The 24,076-nt window shown below is 44.7% G+C and overlaps 1 protein-coding gene across 2 annotated transcripts in view; it reads right to left on the bottom strand.

Annotated features, from left to right (window-relative positions):
- Positions 1-24,076, bottom strand: part of cux2b (cut-like homeobox 2b) — a gene marked incomplete in the record, with an annotated part of 91,155 nt that overhangs the window by 11,052 nt on the left and 56,027 nt on the right. For both annotated transcript variants that reach the window (XM_062418161.1, XM_062418162.1), the window contains 10 exon segments: positions 64-112; positions 211-269; positions 388-570; positions 1,030-1,134; positions 1,906-1,954; positions 4,312-4,378; positions 4,784-4,869; positions 5,982-6,147; positions 6,393-6,533; positions 16,398-16,476. In XM_062418161.1, the coding sequence (XP_062274145.1) occupies positions 64-112; positions 211-269; positions 388-570; positions 1,030-1,134; positions 1,906-1,954; positions 4,312-4,378; positions 4,784-4,869; positions 5,982-6,147; positions 6,393-6,533; positions 16,398-16,476 (984 nt within the window).

The raw sequence follows: 24,076 nt of genomic DNA, 5'->3' as shown, positions 1-24,076 counted from the left end.
GGTCTGTTTTGGTGAGACGAGGACGAGCCTGTGTGAAACTGCTGTGAGGAGGAGGAAATGTACCTGGGATGAGCTGCCATTTGCAGAAGCCAGCTTCATCACCTTTAGGATGCTGGAGACAGAAACAAAAGATGCAGAAAGAGTGAAATTCTTGGATCTGAATTCTAATAAATGTGAATGTGTTGCAAAATTCAGTCTCAAAATGATCACCTGAGTTCAGTTTTAATCTCCTCGTAGTCCATCTGGGACTGCAGTTTAGCTTCTAATCTCTGAAATTGAAAAAAAAATAGAAGTGTTTCATATTAGGAAAGAAAGAAAAAGAAGATCAGAGGCACTGACGAGGTGTTGGTCACGTTCTGCCACTTCTCATGTGTCGGAGCCGCTCACCTCGATAGCTTCTGCCTTATAGGCCAGCTGGCGTTCCAGCTCTAGGATCTGATTGGCTGAGTTCTCCTGAACTTCCTGTAGCGTGAACTGCAGCCGCTGGATGTTTTCTAGGAGGCGGAGGATTTCGCGGTCTTTAGCCAGCAGGGCGGCTTCCAGCTGAGAGGGCAACACCTCGTTCTTCTCCTGACAGGGCGAGAAGGAGACGTGACAAAGGGTGTGAGAGTGAGAGAGAGAGAGAGAGAAAAAAAAAGTGATGGAGACTGTTAGGATGTTAGGAGGAGAGGAAAATGTGAGAGGCCGGCTAGTGAATCACCACCTCCTCGGTGTTGATAGGATTCAAACAGCTGGAAAAAGCGAGAGAATTTGACTTCGGTGGTGATGATCAGGGAAGAACTAATGCTGGATTTTTATGTTTTTTAAGCGGTTGTGTCTGCTTAAGTGAAGGTTATAAAATCTGACAAGGCCACCACCCACAGAAAGTAAAAAAAAAAAAAAAAAGTCTAAGGCATAAACCTAATAACGCTGAAGTATTGTTGACTGACAGGTAATCTCTGGGGAAAGAAATGAAGGAGGAAAAAACACAGCATGTCGCCAAAAATCCAAAAAACAACCATTTCACAGTCCAGTACACATTATTCTTACCCTGCTAGTGCCCTCTGCTGGATGGGAACTCCCTGTGGTGCCACTCTGGCCACTGGCTAACTGCTCCTTTAGCCTCTCCACTTCTCTCTGGGCCATTTCCGCTCTCTGAATACATACAGACGTATCACAGTGTTACGCTTTTCCTACACATCAATTGGTAAATGAGATGATCAAGGTGAGAGCATATACATAAATCAAAAGAGGCGCCCCGTGCTTTAGAAATTTAGAGCCGAGTGGAAAAACCTGAGCGAAGGGGCCCGGCGAGCACATGAGCGCAGCCGCCGGTTTTTATTCTGCTGAGAGGGGCTGTTTAGTCAGCCCACTTTATTCCCCAAACTGTTTACCTGCTCTGTCACACCCGGCCTGCTAATTAATGATTCATTTTGAGAACATTTATCTAGGAGCTGCTGGCAGAGAGCAGCAGAGTGAGAAAAAGAGCGTGAGAGAAAGAGAGAGAGAGAGAGAGAGAGGAAAGCAGAGGGGAGAAGAAAAAGGAGCAGAAGAAAAAGAGGTATCACCAGGATAGGAAGCAATCAAGGCAATGAGATAACGAAGGACCCCGGCGTTCGACGCTCCGGCATCAATCGTGCTCGGCAGTCTCCTGTTCTCTGCTGAGTGGAGACGTGCTGCCACAGAGCGCCCACCGACGGGAGCTCGGGTTTACACTCGCTAATCACACGCTCAGGGGAGAGGGAGGGGGGGTGGGGGTAGGTGGTGGTGGTGGTGGTGGTTGGAGGAGAAGGGAGGAGGGAGGGGGTTGGGGGGGGGGACACAGGACGGAGGGTGTCTAATTAAAGCCAAGGCTTGATTACAGGAGTGATTACCTTAACGAAGGAGTATCTCAATCAAAGAAGTGCGGAGGAAGGCTGCACTCACCTGGTTCGCCTTCTCGAGATTCGCCATGATGGCGTCGACCTCCTCTGCTCTGGAACACGCACACGCACACGCACACACAAACACACAGCAGGATTACTGAGGAGACACTCTCACTCTCAAATGAGTCACTAACACAGAAAAATCAAGTCCAACTACTGTTGTAACACATATTTGTAATTATATAATCATTTTGCACTTCTCAAGTGGCCTAGGATCTAGCAGTAAATGCCATTTTTAGTATCTCTCTCTCTATATATGTATATATCAGGAAATTAGTTTTATTAGTTTAATGTGGTGATCCAAACCAGCCAGCTGTGAGTCATGACCTTAAAATAAAAGTATCAGAGCGAAACCATATATAGAAAAAACAGGAAAAAGAAAAATGGCTGTAGAAAAGTGCAGTGTACATGCAGTTTTGTGACAAGATGAAGAACTTCCAAAAAGCTCTCTTGCAGTGTTTTTTTTTTTTTTAAAGAGCCAGTTGAGATGTATTCACACGCTCAGTGAAGTCCTTGCTTTCTGTTTCATAGCCTCTGTTAACGATAACTAGCCGAGCTCGGCCACCGCAGCACAACGCAGCTCATCCTGAAAATGGACCGCAATCCTCAAACTCTGGAGCGGCTAACATCTCCATGGTAACGGTGATGTTTCTAAATGGTGGGACTCTCTTGAAAATGTTAAAGAGTACCAATACATTTTGTACCAAGAATTCTGGAAAAAAAACAATTTCTTAAAAAGGCATTCAACTCTATCCAGTGTATACATCACTGTCCCTCTGCTGGACCACAGAGGGGTTTCTGGATGAATGGCTGATTTGTACCCTCGCTGCTCTTTGGAGATTGAACTCCAACTTGCTTCCATACATCTATCAATCAGTCTAATTTAAACAGAAGCTCAGCAGGATTATTCATGAGGTTTGTTTGAAGTTCAACAGTTTCATTTTGCCCACATGGGACCTGATTTTCAAAAGGTAAGATAAGGATGAATTAATGAGGATGCTGTGATTGATTTAAATATGCACATAGGTTTCTCCTAAGTTTCAGGACGCTGTAGTCCTTTTTTACCCAAAGAAGAATTTTTTCAAAAGAACATATTGGGAGTTTTTAAAAATACAAATTAAAAAAAGTTAATTCAGTCGAACCCTCATCTTTCATGTTTGCACTTTAACTACTCCTATTGTTGCACATGAGGCTGCATAATTACTGAAAATGCTTCAATCAAGTAGAATCATTGTGTCTTAAGGACTCAAGAAAGCAAAAATACAATACTCCAGTATTTCTACAGTGAGACATGGAATCAGTCAGACAAGCCTATTCTTGGCAGTAATGATCATGGGTGGTGTGTGGTGCAGACCTGGCTTCAGAGGGTCTAGGGCTACCCAGGTCCTATCAATAAGGCCAGGATAGATGGCGCCCAGCTGACAGCACACACTAACAGGTGTCAGCTCCACGTTTAATGAACTTGTGCAGTACGGAAAATGTTTTGTATTGATTACCTGCTCGGCTACTCAAGCCGAAGCAGACAAATAGTCTTTCTTATCAACATTGAGGAAACAGTCAGTGAGAGTAATAGAGGCCGACCCTGTGCTCAGAGGCTCGGGGTCAAGGAGGGATAACAGCGGCAGGAACTCTGGGGTCAGTGCCGGCCCAGAGGAATGTGATCAGGACAACACACACACACACACACTGTGAAACAATGCACGTTTGTCATAAAGCCTTTCCAAGTGCTGCTCTATGGCAAATATAAGTCCAACCTGAAAAGTGTCCAATCCAACAAAATGGATGGCAGTGGGTCTAGAAACATCAGTTCAATTGCGCCATGGATTAAGCCTGGGAGAAAATCCATTAGCAGCGGCTGACTGTGCTCTGGAGCACAACCCAAACAAAGGAGTGTTTACTTTGAATGTCTATCGACATCCTTCATACAAGCTCAGATTCATTTCAGGCGTGTGGTGGATACATTGCGCTCAAAGACTAGGACAAGGTAGAGTGTTTTCTGAAGCAATCTTTAAATGGAGCAATTCTTCTTGAGGGCTGTCAAGGCCCAGCTGCCGGTGAAGGCAAACACAGACCTCTCTCATCGACCTGCATTAGTGGCTGAGTCACTCTCGCTCGCCGTCTTTACAATGGCATTCCTCAGCTCTGCACTGGACATGAGTTTATGTGGGCAAAATAAAGACGAGCAAATTCAGCATTCGGAAGCCCTACAATGCGGAAGGTCACGGAGATGACAGTGTGTGGTCACCGTGACTGAAGAGAGAGGAGGAGGAGGACGGGTGGGTGTGGGTGTGTGTGTGTGTGTGTGTGTGTTTGTGTCGGTATGTGTGTGTGTGTGTGGATATGAAAAGGTTGTTCAGGAATATATGTTAGTGTAAACATCAAATGTAAAATCAAGACAGTTTCTTACTTGTTCGTCATCTCTTGGTTGTATTTACACCGCAGGTCCAGCAGCTCTGAATGTGCAGTGTTCAAAGCTGTTAAGAGGCACACACAGTAGTGAGATATTAACTTTAAAAAACAAAACATGAACTTTGACCTTAAAGCTGCAATACTGAATTTATTTGCCATATGCAGTTTTTAGATATATTACTATATTTCCCATATTTAAATTAAAAGTCAGTTTTAACCCAAATAGAACCACTCTTTTCTGAATTCATTGAAAGCTGATGTTAAACTTACATGTGATCAAACTCAAATTTTCATTGGTAAAAATGTGATTTTTAAAAAATAAAAACTCAAAGCAGTGGAAACAAAGCAGCAGCGGGGCGGCTGTGTTGCAGTAGGGGGCACCACACTGCAATTATACCAGTATTGGCTTTTTTAATGGGTTGAAATTAAATTTAACAGCTACAGTGCGTGCCAGTGTTTAAACCACTTACATGAATGCAGAACCTTGATCTTCTCCTCGGCCTCTGATAGCCTGTCAGCCAAACTCGTGTCAGTGCTCTCCTCCTCCTCCTCCTCCCTGAGAGAAGAAACTCTTGTCAGTTATTACACTGCGTCATGTCCGCACTATATATACACGCCACTTTATGCTTTCAGACAGGAAAATATGTTAATCCCAGCCTTCCCCCCCGCCTAGAAATGGCGCGTACCGAGTTCACAGACGTGCTGATATTTATACATGTTGATGCGTTTAAGAAGCGCTGTGTATGAATGATTGTTTCTGGTGCCAGTCTAGTTTCCCTCTGCTGTTCATAGGTCTCTCTTGATCTCAATAAGATTACTTGATTAAATAAAAAGATAAAATATATATGATTAGATTTGGTTTCTTTTTTTAAACTGCTCTCCACCATTGCTTTTAACTTTTAACTACACCGCAAAATGTCCCAAAGGAAGCTGAATACTCAATTTCAGCTAAATTGAGGGATTTAAGCTTGTTACTACAGTGTCACAGACTGAAAACTATGTCCTACTTATGTATTGTTTCTTTATTATAAGAACTGGTAAATATTGTTGCTTTAAAAAGAGTATTTCTCCTATTTAGGATAAAAAAGGATCAAAATTGAGGCAGCAGAGACAAAAATATCATCTTATTTATAACCTTTTTTTTCCCTTTCTTATCAAAAAACCCGGCGCCCACATTACCCACAATGCAACGCTCGACTCTCAAGTCATTCTGGTTTGTTATACTAGCAAGCAGCTAATGTAGCCCGGAGCTGTCAGCCTCCAGCAGAGATGAGGAGCGGGCTACAGAGGTCTGATAACCTGACTTCTCTCTGACTCCACACACCCCCAGATCTGTTTCATTTTCTAACTTCATCCCCCGACCGACGCTGAGGCAATTTATCAAACTTCACGCGCCCCCCCCCCCCCCCCCCCCCCCCCCCCTTGGGCCACAAAAGGCTTTACACAACTTCTTTTTTTTTTAACACCACCCCCCACCCCCCAGGCCCCCCAAGACCTGTAAACAGACCTTGATGTGTAAAAATCAGTGGAATTCCCCTTTAATGAGCTCAAAAAGTGGATTGGAAAGATGGTTTGGGACATTAAAGGGGTCTAAAATAATGACTTCATTAAACCTGTGTGGCTACAGAAGTTTATTCCTCTCTTTTAAGAAATCTAAAAATTTCTCACCCTCGTTCGTCCTGTTCAGCTCGGTCCTGGCAGTTCTGCTGCGGGGAGCCAGGGGCCCCTGGAGTCGGTGTGCTGTTGGGGGTCATCAGGGAGGCCGGAGAGCTGGATTCTGGGGCGTCTCCTGTCACCGCTGCCCCCGAGACCGCTGGGCCGTCCTTTGTGGGCTCTGTGTGTGCATGCAAAGATCTACTGTGGGTTTTACATTCACTGAGTTCTCTATAATTAACAAGGAAATATGATGAAAAAAATGCTATAAAAGTGATAGTGACTTTAAAAAAAAAAAAAAAAACTTTTCACAACATTCTCAAGACCCAGTGTGTATAATTAACTTGCCAGCACTTGCAGACCAGCATAAAAACATGTGTATTCCAAGTAGGATGGCTCCCTAAATGTACACGATGTTGGCCTGACCTGTCTTTTCAAGGCACTCCAGGTGTTTCTTCCAGTGCCCGCTGATCTCCCTCACCAGGGCCTTGCTGTCTGGGGCTGAACTCTGAAGCTGCTGCAGCCTCCCCTCCAGGGTGTGCGAGGCCTCCAGCACAGGAGCCGGATCTTTTGAAAAAAAAAAAAACAGACACAAACAAATCTCTGTAGAAAGAGCTGCTAAGATTCACATGATATCCATACATTCCTACTTTTCAAAAAAAGCAAAATAGCTGTTTTAGTGCGCGCGCTCTGCAAAGCACATTACAGAGTTTTCTGCATCGCAGTTTCAACAGAGGCAGACTATTCCACTGAGACTTGTTTCCAAAGAGTGACTCTTAGACTCCCCCCCCCCCACCCCCCCTAACTTGGGCTCCTTTGAAAATTTTTCACAGGCTGGACCTAATGACACGAGCGTGGTTCCGACTCTTCACATGTTCAGACATCGAGTCTAATGAGTCTTCTCATGTGCTGATAAATGGCAAAAAAGACAAAAAGATTGCCATGAATATGTGACAGAGTCTTAAGTTCCAAGTATACACCTAGGCAAAGTGTAGGAAAAAGTCTGCTCCTGAAAAGGGGGTAAAAAAAAAAAAAAAAAGCGGGATTCTTTAGCACAACAGAGGAGCTGTTTTGCAATGCATGCGCGGCAGCACCGGGCCCATGGGGCCAACTAGGAGGCTGTTTCTCAACTAACAAGTCTCCTCTGTATCATTTGATCATTTAAATTATTATGCCAGGAATTCTCAGGAGGCAGCTCGGCACTCCACATCACAGGGCTGTTTTTAATCTTCCCCTTCCCTTTCTTCCCCTCCCGAAAAGTTCAACAGCTCAGAGAGAGAGAGCTGCTCCTGTTGTGTACCTGCCTGCCGAACACCAAAGGAGGTGACATCTAGTGCCAAAGCACAGAGAGGGAAGCTCAGGGGAGCTCCTTGACAAGGGGGGAGGCAAGATGTAGAGCCACGCGCACCACACACGCACTCACTCTCACACACACACACACACACACACACACACACACACACACACACACACCGCAGCCCTTCAAAACTCTAAAAGAGGAGGAAAATCGCTGCTTTGCTGCACAAACTTTTCTCCCACAGCTTTCATCCACTCATCTTAAGACTTCTGTGTGGAACCCAATTGGATCCCTTCTTCAGTATGGGCACTGACTGAAGTGACTTTTCGTAAGAAGTTGGAACCACAGACGTTTAAACTTTGCCAGATGCCACTGTGAGAATGCAAACTCTGAGCCGGCAGGCCACAGACAAAAAAAAAATAAATGCTCATCAGAGACTCGAAACTTCTACAAGCGTGCAATTTGTTGAAATCCTGGTCATACATTGCAACTCGCCATATCTGCATTTTCATCAGACAAACATTTTGGGCCATTTAATTGATCGAGCTATTTTTCCCAGGACCGTTTACAGTCAAACATTGTCTGCATTCATTGTTACACCAACTGTGGAGATATTGCATCAGTCACAAGGGACTTCACTATTAAGAGCACAGCTCTTCTAAGACAAACAGGATGACTTAAAGCACTGCTATTCCATCGACCCACTGTCACAGAAATCACTTTATCAGCCTCTTTCCCATATATCCTTTCAACTTTTAATGATCAAAGGACAGAGATTATAGTAAGGGATCTCTCACATATGGACAAGCCAGGATTATCAATCAGTGGCAGGGGAGTAAAGTAAAGTCAAATTTAAAGTGAAGGGATATAACTTAAGTCTGTATACAAAATTAACCCCCGTCAAAGTAGAACAGCAGGGATGCTCTCAAAGGGCCGGGGATCTACAGTTACTGACGGAGAGTCCAGAAAGGACTGCTGATAACTTTGGAAAATAGAGCTACTAATTGATGTAGCTCATAAGCAGCTGCTCGGCTTCTTTTTCAAGCACCTCTGATGGTAAATCCGCCAAATAAAACCTGGAGCGCAGCAGGAATTCAACGCTAACCCCCAGCCGCTCACATTTCTGTTAAATCAAGAAATACAACGCGACCGATAAGGCCAGATGACACAGCAATGTCATCTGGATTTCTTAAGTCTTATAAAATAATGTCCTAATAATGTCATTACTTGATTTGCATTAAGGGAAATGTAGGGTTTTGGAGCTTGGACCTGTACAAGACACTAACAGTCACAATAGCTCAGCATCAATTTTGGACTAGTATTGTTTTTAATACGCGTCAGGTGAGTCACGTCACGTCACTCTCAGTGCAAAATGAACCCTTCAATTTTTTATTCATCCCTTATCTTAATCACGGCTGATTGGACGTCTGCTCTGAGGTGGTGATAACTGATCGGGCAAAAAGCGGCTCGTTTAAGCTAATAAATCAAAGGAGGTTTAATGTATCATTTCCTCTGGTGGAACGCAGGTCCGGCTCCGGAGGAATCTCAGCAGAGCGGTGTGATACGGTCACTGGCAAAATGTGGAAATATCTGTTCACTCACAATGAGGAATGACTGCTATTAAAGGATGATTCCAGTTTACAACTTGGGCCATATTTTTTTTGTAGTTTTGGACATCATTTCTATAAGTTATAATAAAAATGTACTCAGTAAAGTAATTGCTGAAATCTGGGAACATTGGTACAATAAATAAATAGCAGACACACACACACGCACACACACACACGCACACACACAGCAATGTCATCTGGATCTCTTAAGTCTTAGAAAATAATGTCCTAATAATGTCATTATTTGATTTGCATTAAGGGAAATGTAGGGTTTTGGAGCTTGGACCTGTACGAGACACTAACAATCACAATGGCTCAGCATCAATTTTGGACTAGTATTGTTTTTAATATGTTTCTCACTAGTTACCAGTTTAACAGTTTAGTCAGATGATCTAAACCACTGTATTTGGGGGTAAAACTGAAATAATAATTGAAGTAATCATCTCTTATTAGACAGGAACACTGATTACAATCACGGCAATCTTTTATTCCAAATAAGGTCCAAATAAATGATCTTGTATTTCTTGTCCTATTTGACTTTGAGGCAAAGTCACCATGTTACCAGAGCTCAGACATTTATAAGGGACCATTAATGATCATAAATACAAAAACAGAAAAGTAGGGCATGTATTTAGAAGGATGGATATGTTAACTGAAGCCACAGATTGACTTTGAAATGAGTTTGATTTTGGTGTAGTTAGGTGTTAAGTTTTTACACTCCACTGTGTGTGAAAATTAGACCTTTAACTTGCTCATCCTTTAACGTGAACCTCATTTAGTCATACTGTGGATTAGCTTCATCACCAACTTGCTACTAGCCAACAAAAGTTACCGAGACTTTTAATTGTTTTTACAGAACCTCAGCTGCATTGATATTGAGTTTCATCACTTTTACTGAGCCGTAATGAGGCTGCCATCCTTTAGCTGCTTCCTTGTGGTCACTGGAGCTGCTGTTTCGGTGCTATTGCACATCTCAAAGCGGGAGGCGGTTTAGTGCATCTGGGCGAGGATTCGGTCCGCAGCGAGCCGGAGCCAAAGCCTGTCGGAGGCTGTGGACGGGCCCGGCAGAGGACTGTGGGGGGCACCGCGTAGGGGATGGCGCACAGGTTCAGGTGGGTGGGGGTGGACCGGGGTTGCTGTGCGCCAAGACAAGCAGGTGTGTCGGGGCGGTCCGTCTTGGCCCTGTCAGCGATACACCATCATTAGGCGGTGTGGGCGCAGCAGGGTGCACCATTATGTCTCCCTGGGCCCTGTGTAATTACGCTCTGACATAATTAACCCAGCAAGCCCATTAGCCAAGCATTGGCTGGCTGAAGAGAGGAGGGAGAAAAAAAAGAAAAAAAAACGCTATAATTATTTGTTGTGCGCATGTTAATGAGGCCAGCTGTGTTCCCATCATACAACACGAACAAATTAATTTACAAGGCTGTGCTCCAAGGTTTTTTCTTTTCATTCAAAACAGTCTTGTTTTTTTCCTCTGAGTGGACTTCAAGGTCCATAAACACGCTCTGCTGCTGCTGCAACAAACAGTAACACTGCTGTAATATTGTTGTCAAGGACCAAAACTAGGTTGACAGAACACTAAGTCTTTACTTTCACCTTGACAATGTAAAGTGATTTAAAGGTATGTAGGATAAAAAAAAAAATACCGTCTTCTTTCTTCTGCTTGTCGACGATCGGTTTTGATGGGAAATAACAGAAACCGCTCGCAACAAAATTCATAAACATGACTTTTCTGTTTGTGGTGCATTTTAAAAAACGGGTGATGCATTTGATATTCAGATAGCAAACCCAAAGTCTCACTTTTACCTTGATGTTGCAAAAGGATTGAGAAAATACTAAAATAAAAAAAAAGAAAGGTGGAACGAGGAAGAGAGAAAAAAAAAAAAAGATTGTGGGAAGCGGCGGCTTTTGTGTGTGAACAAAACAAAGCTGAAAGAGAAACTTCTTAACCTGTTCTTTTTCATTGCTGTTCCACGTCTTTGTCTGACAGACTGAAGGGCGGAGAAGGAATGACATCAATACCAACACATTTTAAAGCTCAGAACAAAGAAATGGAGCCAGAGCTAGATAGCATTTAAAATTAACACGAGATGCTGCGGTGGGAAGAAAAAAAAAACAAAAAAAAAAAACTGAAGAAGTAACAATGACATCCAAACCAAACTTCACTCCAAATATTATACAAAAACTAAAAAAAATACCCTCCTGTTCTTATTTATGAGACATGTAAGACAAATCACAAGGAATTAACATCATCAAGAACACCAGTCTATGTCTTTACATTTTGTAATCCCACAGTTACATCTTATCTTCACACACAAACAGACATTCCTTCACACACACACATACACACACACACATGCGCACGTGCTCTTTTTTTTTTAAGAGCACACTCTCTCCTGGTCCCTCTGGGGTCTCCTACTCCACAGGGATCAGTTGGAGAGGCCCAGCTCTTTTATGAACATAATGCATTATTAAGCACCTCAAACATCTCCTGGGCCTTTGTTTATTACTGCTCTTATTAATCACTTGTGCATAATCTCGTCCCGCCCAGAGAGCTTTCATTCTCCATCAGCTTTTATACGCCCTTATTTTCCGACGGGCCGCCAAGAACGCCGCGCAGCACTCCTCCTTCCCTCTCATCCTCACTGTAGGTACTCAGCTGCACAATTACAATAAACAAGCCAGTTGTGCCTCGCAGGCCTCTCTCGCTGCTGCTCGCTCCTGTTTATGGAGGGTTGAAGAAGGACAACTATTCTTTATGCGTTTGAGTGACTGTGAATTACTAAGGTCAGCGCGTTCTGTTCCGATAATCTCGTCGCCGCGGGAGACGTCTGATGTGGATGTGTGAGGGACATACAACCATCTCATAACACAACATGACAAAAGACTTAATGTGACCAAAAAAAGCTGCTTGTACTTGTGCTGTGCTCTGCAGCACTGCTGGTCACCACTAGCAAGCACTGTTGCCATACATTCCCACTAGTGCACACACACACATGCATAGACACAGACACACACACAAACACACACCTCAGACATGCCGTAGGCCTAGCACACACACGCACACGCACACACACATACACACACACACACACACACACACACACACGCACACACTTAGAGGGGTGTATTCAGATCAGAATCTTCACAAACTCTCAGTGAGCTCCCCGCTCAGATAAAAGGAGCTGTGTTCTAAAGGAGAGAGGGAGCGGGGTGGATCCTGAGGGATGAGTGTGTGTACTGAGAGGAGGCGAGGAAGAGCAAACACCTGGAGCGTCAGTCTCAGGGCTACGCCCCTGGCGACAGGGCCTCGCTGCTCTCACAGAGGTGGCAACAAACGCAGACGTTCAAACGCCACTCTCGCACGCGCTCAGAACACACGCGCGCACGCACATAGGCACACTCCAGGAGAAAGGTTGAGAGCGAGGCGGCGGCGAAGAGGAGGAGGAGGTGGAGGAGAGGAAGAAAAAGACGGAGGGAAGTTAGGTTTGAGTCTGTGGGAAACCGGTGAAAATCGGGCGGAAGCTGCCACTGTTTTTCAGCGTTCAGTGATCAGGACATGTTTATCTGCACTGATCAAAACCGTGCGGAGGTGATATAAACATTGTTAGGGAAACACTGTTAACAGGCCTCTTTCAAGCCTCAGACTGGGTAGGAGTTATAGTGCACAGCATGGGGAGATGTCACAGGCAAATCAAAATATAGAACGCTAATGAAACACTCCGGCGGATTGACATGTCGGCTTAGGGGCCTCATAAAAGGCGAGAGGAGAGAGAAGAAGAAGAAAAAAAAGTCACTTCAATCACTCGCATCAAGAAGTTATTCCTGCTCCGAGTTGTTTTCTAGTTGCCATTAAACAGCAGCATTAACAAAGCCTAACATTATCGCGCTGGAATCTCACAAACATAATGGATATGTTATTTGTATTCAATAGTGGGCACGGCAAAGTGGATAACTGATATGTGACCAGATGTTAATGATAGCCAGATACAACAGGTCACATATTGAGCTGCTGCTGATGCTGCTGCTGCTGTTTGCCCCTCCTCCTCCCTTTTCCTCGTTCGCCCCTTGCATTTATTAACTCTGCTGTTGGCCTGTTCTGATTGGACCCGACCGGCGCGCCAAATGAGCACGCACGTACGCACGCACACCGAGGGGATGAGAGAGAGAGAGAGAGAGAGAGAGAGAGAGAGAGAGAGAGAGAGAGAGAGAGAGAGGGACACTTTCAAATTAAAATAATAGGAGGGAAAAAAACGTCCGGCAATGAATAGTAATAACTGCATTAAGATTAACGAGCACGGCGTGTAAAGAATAATTGCGTCTGTCAAAAGATTAAAAATACATGAGCTGTAGCATTTGTTGGTTGGTGGGTGGGGTGGGTGGGGTGGGGTGGGTGGGGGCGGTGAGGAGGGTAGCTGGGAAAGCTCGCTGTTGTGTTGTGAGGAGAGGAGAGAAATGAAGTGGGGCCACAGCCAAATGACTGTCCTCCGGTGTACCTGTAGTCATCCATTCTAGCGAGGGGTGGGCTAGAGAGACAGAGAGAGAGAGAGAGAGAGAGAGAGAGAGAGAGAGAGAGAGAGAGAGAGAGAGAGAGAGAGAGAGAGAGAGAGAGAGAGAGAGAGAGAGAGAGAGAGAGGGACAGAGTGGGTACGGTGGTGGTGATGCTGGTGGTGGGGGGGAGTTGTGACCTTGGACACCAGCAGCAAGATGTACAGTGACAAACAGGCACAGGATACTGTAGGCCCTCCTCACAGATGGCAGATACTGTGCGAGTGCCCGCCACAGGAATACTCTCATTGCTCTGGTCTCTGCAGCCGGACATTAGGAGGAACGGCGGGGTCAGACTACACCATATTTTTACCTTTTTTTTATAAAAAATGGTCACTGTCAGATCAAGCAACAAGATAACAAGTTATACTCGCATGTTTACTTTTATCAGTCACTGAAGTACAGGGTTAAGGGATACATTACATATTAGCCCTCCATTACTTTTGACACGGTGGAGGATCAGCTTGTTTCGCTCGTGTTAAGTGTTAGATGGAGAGTTGATATCAATTTCATCACTGTGTTTTAAGTGGTTAGACTGCGTGGCTGGATTAAGGGGCCTAAATATGCTACTGGGCTGTTTTTCAACTCCCACCCACCCACTGTGCACTCTGAGCAGCTTCTATGTACCCTGATGCCTCCTCGTTCCCATTAAGTCCAGAGCATGCAGCAGCTGCAGCAGCGTCGGTATTTGCCCAGACACCATCTAGCACTATAAAAACATTAGATTTTCAAAGATATTTGCACACCAGTTCGTTTCTGGTAATTTAACTAATGATACATTTATTTAGGAATATGCACTAGTGAGCAAAATGACAACTAAAGTAATAACGTTCCTTAAAGTAGAGTTTGACTCAGGGCCTCTCTACAGTACAAGATTCTCATTATTAGGAAATAAAGCTTTAAATTACCTAACAAATCTTTAATTAATCAAATTAGCAAAAAGCTATTTTCATGCAGTACACCTGGGACTTTTGGAACCCCTGAAAGTCAAAGCTGAAGGGCGGATGTCCACATTGTCGCCCTGATTTCTAATCCAGCTTTAATACACTGGTCTGGGATGTTCTAGCTTGGTTAAGGAGCTGGATGTATGGGGAGGGCAGCGAAAGAGGAGCAGTACACCCTCCACATGTTGTGCCTTATTAGCTGGCTTGCTAATGTAGGTCACTGTTAAGCCCACATGTATGATTCAGCTGGTTTTGTTTAAAGCTTCCCTGTGAGAACATCTGGGGACGTCTGGACTCTGTAATCTGGAGTCACTGAGACTAAACTAGTTGATGATGGTCAGTAAACTGTTAAACCACAATGTATATTGTTTTTTCTAGGTTATTACAGAATATACAACATGTGGATGCGGCATGTTTGGAGTTGAAGGGCAACTTTAACTGTGTTAGGCTGACTATTGAAAGTAATGATGTAATAATGTAACTACTTCTGCAGTTAAGTCATTAGTGAAGTAATTCATTTCTTTATTTTTACTGACTAATAAGTAATAAGGAATTGACTGCTTAGTAGTGAGTCAGGCTACAGCTTATTCTACCCTTTGTTGTGAAAGAAACCAACTAACTTCACTTTGAGTCCCAAGGAAACAGTGAAGCAGACTCCTTTTGTAAAGCTAAGGTGAACTGGAAGTAGGAAGCTGGTGGTGAGATGTCACTTGATCTACCTTGACACAGGATAGTCTATTTCTTTATACTCAGAATAAAAATGACCAGGTAGAAAAGCCTCCTTATGAAGTTATATGCAAAACAGCCCGAGAAAACGTTACCTTGAAAACAAAAGCCGCCGTACTGTACCTGTTCTTTTTTCTCATGCGCCAGAGTTGATGGTGGGTGACAGCGGCCTTTCTTTTTATTTTAAAGTCTTTGTTCTTGAACATAACAACTCTTAGTTGACTCTATTCTCCTACTTGAGAAGGGTTCTTGACAAAATATATCCACAAGATGCTCCTGGGCTTGAATTAAGGCCTTGATATAAAAGGTATAGGTCAGAAAATCAAACAGAATACATCTTCAAAGAACGGTATTTCTTATCAAGGAAATAACTCCATTCAAAGTCTGTGCTTGTGTGTGTGTGTGTGTGTGTGTGTCTGTGTGTAAGTCTGTGCATGTCTGTGTGTGTTAGTATGGTGGCGCAATATCAAGCAGGGGGACTTCAAGGAAAAATGGAGACCTTTAAAAGTCAGCTGCCGCCGTCGCTATTTCTCTGACGCAGACTTTTATCTTGTATTCATTGAATCTGTAAACAGCATTCTCTACTCCTGCCACAAGTGTTTCTCTGATCTAGACTGAGATTGGGCTGCGTTTTAACTGCCGTCTCCTGCAACAAAGAGCAATACAGTACATGTGCCCCGGCGCCAGAATAACAACTGCATAAACACACAATATGTCTTTCCTCCTCTCTAACTTACTGTCTTTTTGGGTTTTTTTGCCCCCTGTCTCCCCCCTTTTTTTTTCTCCCCCCCCCCCCCATTGGCCTCATCAGGGCCAGAGTTCCACGCGAAGCCAGACTTCAGTTGGGATTTTAATTGGCCCTCCACAATCAGCGGCAGAGCTCCTCAAGGATGTGTTTCGCTCCTCAGCTAGGGCTACACTCAAGAACCAGTGCTGGGTTTTGAAGTGGCCTCACGCAGAGTTTTGGAAACCACTCCGAGAGCGCAGACTTTGAAAAATAGATAAGAGCCACAGGGTATAGGGTTTAATGTATCTTACATCCATGTGCTGTTGCACCATATCTATATAAGTATGGCGAGAACATTAATTTTTTGGTCGTGTGTGTGTTGCTTCATATATGCATCATATGTCTGTATGAGTGTACTTAGAAAGTTGTGATAGCGGTGTAGGCCCTTTAAGGGGAGCTGATGTGCGGGGAGTGAAGATAATTCAGGAAGTAACGACTTAAAAGTGTAGTTTTTTTTTTACATTTCTGCTGTCATTTGTGAGGATGTAGATCACAGGTCTTAAGTGGGAGACTCACCTGGGGCCTCGATAAGCTGCTTGTAGATTCCCAGGAACGCAGACTCGGCCTCCTTACTGCGCTTGTTCAGAGCGACCACCTGCAGGAGGGAGAAAAAGACGACGTTAAAGGTAAACATGGATTGATTTGATCTTGGCATACGTCTAAATCACCATGCGCGGCGTAACGTTGAGGTTCGAGGGATTTAAATGGATGCTTTAAGACAGAGAAGAAGACTCTTAAAATCTTAAACGGCTAACAAGGAATCAATAGCAGCGAGAGCAAAGGTCAACCTCACAGCATCATGCCAATAAATGAAACAAACATTCTCGAATGCCTTGTATGCAGACTAATATATATATATATATATCTAGAGTATGTGTAACAGAGAGATGATATGCAGCTTATATTCAACTCTGAGGGTGTGTGTGCCTCTTCTGTCCAAACACTGACAACTACAGAAACAAGGCATAAACTATGACGATATCCTTGCTGTTTAACTGCCAGGCTGCCGCATGTTGCGAGGTGACATTTGGACCTGTTAAATGTAGGTGTCGGCGTGTGTGCGTGTGTGTGTGTGTATGTGTGTGTGTGTATGTGTGCGAGGAGGCTCGCCAGCGACAGCGGCCTCCGTCACCAGCAGCACTCGGCACCTGCTATCCCCGGCTCGGCGGGTGATGCAAACCAATTAACGATTCATTAGGAGGGACAAAGAAAGCGAATTAGCCGCCACCTGGCCCCATGGAGAGGGCACCTGCACTAGTGGGTATGTGGGTTACCGCTGCTCCTGGCTCCCGCTAAGACCTCGGGCCTGTTTGTAAATCAGAGGACGCGGTCGAGGCCGTCCTCTGCTACTGCGGCGGTAAATCGGATCAGGCTCGTCCAAATGACCCCTCCCACCCTTACTACTCCGAGAGCAGATGGAATTCAAATTATTGTCATCTATTGTGTATGTCATTTCTGTCACTGTTGATTACAGCCTCTGCCGGATCGGCTCGATGGACTCCCCAACGGTGGGTCAAGTGTGTGGTGCGGCCGAGCTGAAGCCGGGCCTGCTCCTCAATGATATGACTGCACTTCAAAAACATTCATTTCGCAAAGAAAACACTTATGAGAATGGCGACAGCGGCTGCTGCGGTGGTGGCGGTGTGTTGGGGCTGTTTAGTGGGGTTATAAATAAGGTGTGTGGAAAAGAGCGAGGGACGGAGAGCCTTTGATTTACTGGAAATGGCTGGCGTCTTCCCCTGGGAGGCATAACGACAGCATCATGTTTAAAGAAATATCATAAAGATCAAGCAAATCCCACCCCTCCCCTCATTCCCCCCCACCACCACCACCACCACATCACTCCCACTTGGAGCAGCTCAGAGGAGTTCATGGAAAATGGAAAAGGCTAGAGCCCAATCAATACAGATGCAATAGTCTGCAGCTCTCAGCCAGCTGCCTGCTACACTATGCTGTCGTTATACTCAGCTACACCCCAATTTAACCACCCCCCCCCCCACCACCACCACCACCACCACCCTACCCACTCCCCCCCTTCTCCTTCTAGGGCGTGACGTTAATGTTGGCATGTTGCTTGACAAACAGTGAAAATGTGTGAAGCTCACTGGCTCCCATAAACACCATTTCCAGCTTCATGTGTGGGCTATGAGCACATCAGCAACTAGTGTTAGTTCAGCTAAGGTTTGCTTCACCCCCCCCACTGATGAGAGACTCTTTCTATGTTTGCTTCCCTTTCATCTGTGAACAGAAGAAGTTTGGGTGACAGAGAGCTGGCTTTTCAGCCGATGTCGGACCGTGACGCCTGGACAAACTATCATCCACCTGAGCTACACGGCCGCTTCTACAAGGTGGCTGAACCCGCAGAGACTCATCAACTTTTCACACAGACAGTCTGCTCTTGCATCCTGTGAGGCGTATACATGAAACGAGGCTCCTGACTGCATATGTAAAAAGAAAAAGAAAAAAGCCTAAAGATCTCGCATGGTGGCGGCTAAGGTTCCGTCTTCCAGAGACATTCTGGGGTCTCTTGGCCCTCCATCATCCTTTAACGAGAGAACACAGAGATTACCTCCACAATCACACCATTAACCTGCCTACAGACGCTAGCAGAGACATCAATCACACGCCTTGCCTGATGCCTTCTCACGTTAGCGCCCGCAATGCGTATAGATACCCTCCCACCACCACACCCTCCCCTCCTTCCTCTTTGCAACCCACCCTTGCTATCATCAAAGCACTCCTAGGTGTCGTGCATAATATGGGCTGATCAGGGGAGTCATCTTCATCTCCATGCTAATCCACCTCCAGCCAAGCGACGTGGGATTTCAGAGCCGGCTTCGTACTAGCAAGATAGGAGCAGATACATTAGAGGTATGGCTCGAGGACAGACCACAACAGGCGAATACCTTCTGCCTCTTTTTGACTGCGAGATATGACTCCGGCCCTGGCTTTAGGCTTGCGGCGCCTTCTTTTTTTTGCGCCCGTTTTGTGATAAAACATATGGTTACCGAGGGAATGGGTTCGGCCGCAGGTTGATTTTTACAAGCAGGAGTAAAGCCTGGGGCAGAGTAGCAAGAGAGAGACAAAAGAAACCTGTTAGCGCTCCTCCATAACTCTTCACGCGGCAACAGAGTGGGCAGAGCGCAGCCTCTGGGACAAGGCTGCTGGGAAATACTTACTGATAAGCCTTTGAGAATACTTACAGCACCCGCTAGTGAGTCTTTGTGTGTGTGTGTGTGAGAGTGTGAGGGTGTATATGTGTGTTTGTAAGTGTGAGAACAAGCTAGCATGTGTCGAGGAGAGAGAGAGAAAAAAAATAAATAAATGAAGGAGGAGAGAACAAATCCAGCATGGAGTAGAGGAAGCAGAGTGGTGAGGGGCTAGTGAGCGACATACATGGAGACAGAGAGACAACAGAAAAGAGAGGTTCCCATAAAGAGCGCAATTAGCAATTATGCAGTCATCAATTACAATTATCACAACTGGTGATTATGCAATTATCACTCTAAATCATCGTTTTCCCCCTTCTGCCTTACCAGTTTGCCACCCCCTGTGATTTGGTTGTTTGAGGCTGGGTTTGTGATGATGCAGGTGATTAGAGTGTGTGACGATGATGGGGGTGTTGGGCGGGTGTAAAGGCAGATCTTGCACTCTTTGTGTGTACAAATAAAGTGTGCGAGAGCTTGGAGCGTGTCTGCATATGCATCTGTGCCTTAGTGTGCACAGCCTGTGATTTCATTCTCAGTTTTTCTACGTGTGTGTGTGTGTGTGTGTGTGTGTGTGTGTGCGAGTGCGTACGTGGATACGCCGCTTCTATCTCAAGGTGAATGTGGTTGGTGTTGTGGGTGGTTTGGGGACAGCAAATGTATGGTTCCGCAATCCCTGAGGCCTCTAAATTACCTGTCATCTTCCCCATGATGCAAAGGTCAGCGCACAATCATAGGGAGTCCATCCTACTGTGCTGCTTACGGAGCGGCAGTCCAGCCCACAGGCTGACAGGATGTCACAACAACCCCAGTCCCGCTCCATGCTTATTAGAACAAAACAGCGGGAGGCCCACCACCACCGCCGCCGCAGCCACCTCCACCATCATCACCACCACCACCGCAACGCCGCTTGTCACAACACCTTCTAGAAGAATCTGCTGGATGCCTGACAAACATTTGTTTTAATCCAAGTGTTGAGAAAATGAGGCAAAATATGAACAATGCTCTGCTAATGCTGTGTTAAGATAAAAAAAATGCTGGGTTAAAATGGGCTGAAATCTGGAGCTGGGGTGTTGTAGGGTTTTTTGTTAGTTTTGTTATTTCAATCAAATTGTTATTGGTTAGAAAAGATTCTAGTATTAAACAACAACAATATATCTGCCATTCATTCAGACTTCGACTTTGTCCATTTTCAATACTACCATTTCATTTAGAGCCTTGTATGATGTCCATGTCTAGCCCTTTATCTCTAGTTGTGCTGTTGTAAGAATAATTAAGCATTTGTTCGGTGTTCAGTGGATCCACTTTTCACCAGTTCCTCACGTTAGCTCTTTTACTTGCAATTAATAATATATCAACTAATATTTATCCCTTCCTTGTACAATGCCATACAACACATAGAGGCTTCATTTGCTAGTAACTGTTGTAACCACTCTAACACAACATAAATGCCTTCAGGTACAATAATCCAGATTAGGGGTGCAACTAACATTTATTTTCATTATTTCAACATGTCTATTGAATATATTTTAAATAATGAATTCATTGTTTAGTTGTTAAAACACCAGAAAATTGTGAAAATTCGTATTTTTCCAAAGCCACGCATGATGTATTGAAGCTGCTTGTGTGCTTTTTAATGACAATCTTAATGCAAATGTAATACATTTGGAATTAAATAAAACTGAGAAAATATAACAGCAACATCATTTGAGAAGCTGGAAGCAGTTTAGCATTTCTGTTTGGTACAGGACTGAAACCATTACATTTTAATTTTTTTTAAGTGAAAATAATTTTTTTATAATGCCATTAATAATATTCTGTTGTGATTAATGCAAAAATTAAGCTAAGAAAACAATCTGGTGGTTGTGGTTGCAGTTTTAACTTTTGGATTATCCCTCTATTTCTTGTTGAATTTGATTTTTTCATTTTCAAATAAAAGGAAGTAATGTGTGTGGAAAAAAATAAGTTGGGCTTTATTCTTCTTATTCTCTTTTCTCACTGATTAGGTCTATTTAAAATACACCTTGATCAACTCCCCAGAGTGTAATAAATAAAGATATACATTTTCAAACTGATTTAAAGAAACCTGAATGATGGCATCTTGATGTCAAACAGGCAGCAGGATGTTCTTGGAATGCAGGGAATAAACCTGCAATCCTACATTCACGTGCTTTTAATTTTCTTTACATGCGATCTGGCTGTTGAAAACAAGCACATGCAAATGCAGAATTTTCCCCTCTGAAGCAGTGAAAAGATCATATTTTAAGAGAGCCACCCAGCTCTTGTGCAGCTGTCACCACCGGCATTTGTTTTGTGTTGAGTGTGGGTTCAGAGGAGAGGCGGGAGGAGAGAGATGAGTTGGTGTGGAGTGACTGATGAGTGGGTGGAGGAGAGGGACAGAGGTAAACACTATTGCAATACAGTCTGGATGGTGAGAGACCCGTGTACACCCACACGCGCACTCCCACGTACACACACACACACTTGAACTTGGGAATGCACACGTCAAGTCGCACACAGGCAGATGCACACTACACACAGACTGTGTTTGAGGGCAGATTTAATCATGGTGACACCCATCTTGGAGCGGTGGTAGCAGCATGGCGGTAGCTGTGGCCGTCTCCGGGTGCCCAGTGAGATGAGCAGTCAGAGCGCTGACACACATCTCGTCGCCACGTCAATTCTGATCAGCGCTGCCTGTCAGTCAACCCGCCGCTCTCACAAGCCACTGACGCCGCTGCCACTGCAGAGCTGGCGTCTCAGCCAAATAAAGGGCCAGAGCTGACCACAACATATTCTGTTGTAGCACTTATCCTCTCCTGAACACATGCTGCAACCATGCAAAAATACAACCTGCAGACCCTCACCTGCATAATTCAAAGTGGAGTAAAACCTTAAGTAAGCTCTAGACGCCATTAATCAACAAGGCAGCAAGGACTTTAATATTATTTTTTACAGCTATTATTGCATTAGCAGTCAGTAGACAAGACTAATAGTCTGGTTTACAGCCATGCTAGCAGCTCTGTGAAATTGGAGGTACTTAAACTACAGGGCTTTGAACTAAATGCTAATGTTAGCATAGTGACAAAATCACAATGACCATGCCGATGTTAAGCAGGTATAATGTTCACCATCTTATTTTAGCATTTTAGCATGCTAACATTTGCTAATTGCCACCTAACGCAACATACAGCTGAGGCTGATGGGAACGTCATTATTTTTGTAGATATTTGCTCATAAACCAAAATAGAGGACTAATTGAAATTATGAGCCAGTTAAAAATTCAAGGGCATCACCAAAGTTCACCCAAGGGTACCTTAATCCATCCAATTTCACTTAAAGCCAAAAATATCAACCTTGTGGCGGCAAGGAAAACAAGCAAACAACATCTTAGAACCATAAATGTCTGTACAATACTGTGCACCATTCAACAATCAATGTCAAGGATATGTGAACTTTTTGACATGCTGGATGCAATAGATGAGAAGTCAGGCGATGACCAAACTCATTAGGATTGGTCCTCTGGAAATGATACATTTCTGTATTAAAATGTATGTGTGAGCTATTCTCATCTGGACCCAAAATGTGGACCGATCAACAGATCCAAGTTGACAGAGCCGTGCTGCTAGCATGGCTAAAAAGGAAAATAACGCATGACTTGAATATGACACTACATGAGCGGGACCTTGGGTCAAAGCCCCAGTGAAGAGTGCCGTTAATGGCTCAGGCATAAGAAGTCAGCAGACCTCCACAGATCAAGGTGGAGCTGACGTAATCCCGATGGACGTGGCACACAGAGCCGCATGAGAGACAGAACATGGCATGAGATTAAACCCAGATCAAAGGGCCTGCTGTCTCCACCTCTCGGCAGGTGTCTTCTGGGTCCCTCCACACCATCAACAGGCGGCAGAACCACTGCGTTCCCCGCCCTCTCGACAAAAACTCAAAAAAGCAAGCACTGGCCTCGACGCTAGCACCTCAAAGTCACAGCAAAGTCAAAGTCAAGAATCAGTGAGAGACAAACGGAGGGAGGAAAACAAATCTTTTATGAATGTCTTTGTAGTTCAAAAGGAGGGAGTTGTCATTTTCTTTGAGCTCGCGCTTTCAAATGTTTGATGCAGCGGATGACCTAAACCTTGAGCAAAAGTGTGTCTGCTGAAAAATGTAACTATCATGGCATGATGGGAGGGAGCGGGGGCGTGCTGAGGCTAAGATGAAGGCACTGGTTGATGTGCGTGAGAGGGAGGGCTGTGGAAAGTAGTAATGAGTGCACCTGGACTAGATTTCAGTGCTGGGAGAAATGTTAAGAGGAGAGAAGAGAGGAGAAGTGTAGGTAAGGGCTAATTATAAAAATAAAGTGCCCCCATTATCCCGGCGCTGTACTGCCCTAGTGAACAAAGCTACAACAGATGGGGTGTCATGGGTAACTGTGCCAATGTGAGTCAAAGCCCTGGAGTGGATGGACCCTGGCAAGCCGCTGGTGGAGCAACCCTGGCGAGGGGGAGGCACAGCTGCATATCTCGCCCTCAGACACATGTTGACAGTGTTTCTCTAGCCCTGCCTACACTAGTCAAGGTGAGACAGCATGACACGGGGGGGGAGGGAGAGGGAGAAAGAGAGGGAGAGAGAGCGTTCGGCTATGATGGATAGCGCTCTCCATCCACCTCTCCTCTCTCTCCCTCTTAGAAAGCTGGTGACTTTCCAGTGAGGCAATTATCATTGCGGAATGCATAATAGCCTAATTAATTACAGGTGTCAGCGCTGCCTTTGTTTCAGCATGGAGGAACATCATGCCAAAGCCGCATCCGCTAAAAAAGAACAACGCTGATGAACGAGCCTTGAACCGCGGCTAGAAGAGCGCAGCCGACGGAGGGAACCAACACTGTGGAGACGGCTTGAAGTCTACCGAACAAACCCGCGTCTGTTGCTGACAGAAGATGGATTGGAAACACATGGTGCAGAAATTAGGTCTATTATTTGCTTGATAAA

The sequence above is a fragment of the Scomber scombrus genome, chromosome 4 (assembly GCF_963691925.1).
Source record: "Scomber scombrus chromosome 4, fScoSco1.1, whole genome shotgun sequence".
In the NCBI taxonomy this organism is placed as follows: Eukaryota; Metazoa; Chordata; class Actinopteri; order Scombriformes; family Scombridae; genus Scomber; species Scomber scombrus.
Note: the sequence above shows the minus strand (reverse complement) of the source record. Positions and strands in the feature narration are given on the sequence as shown.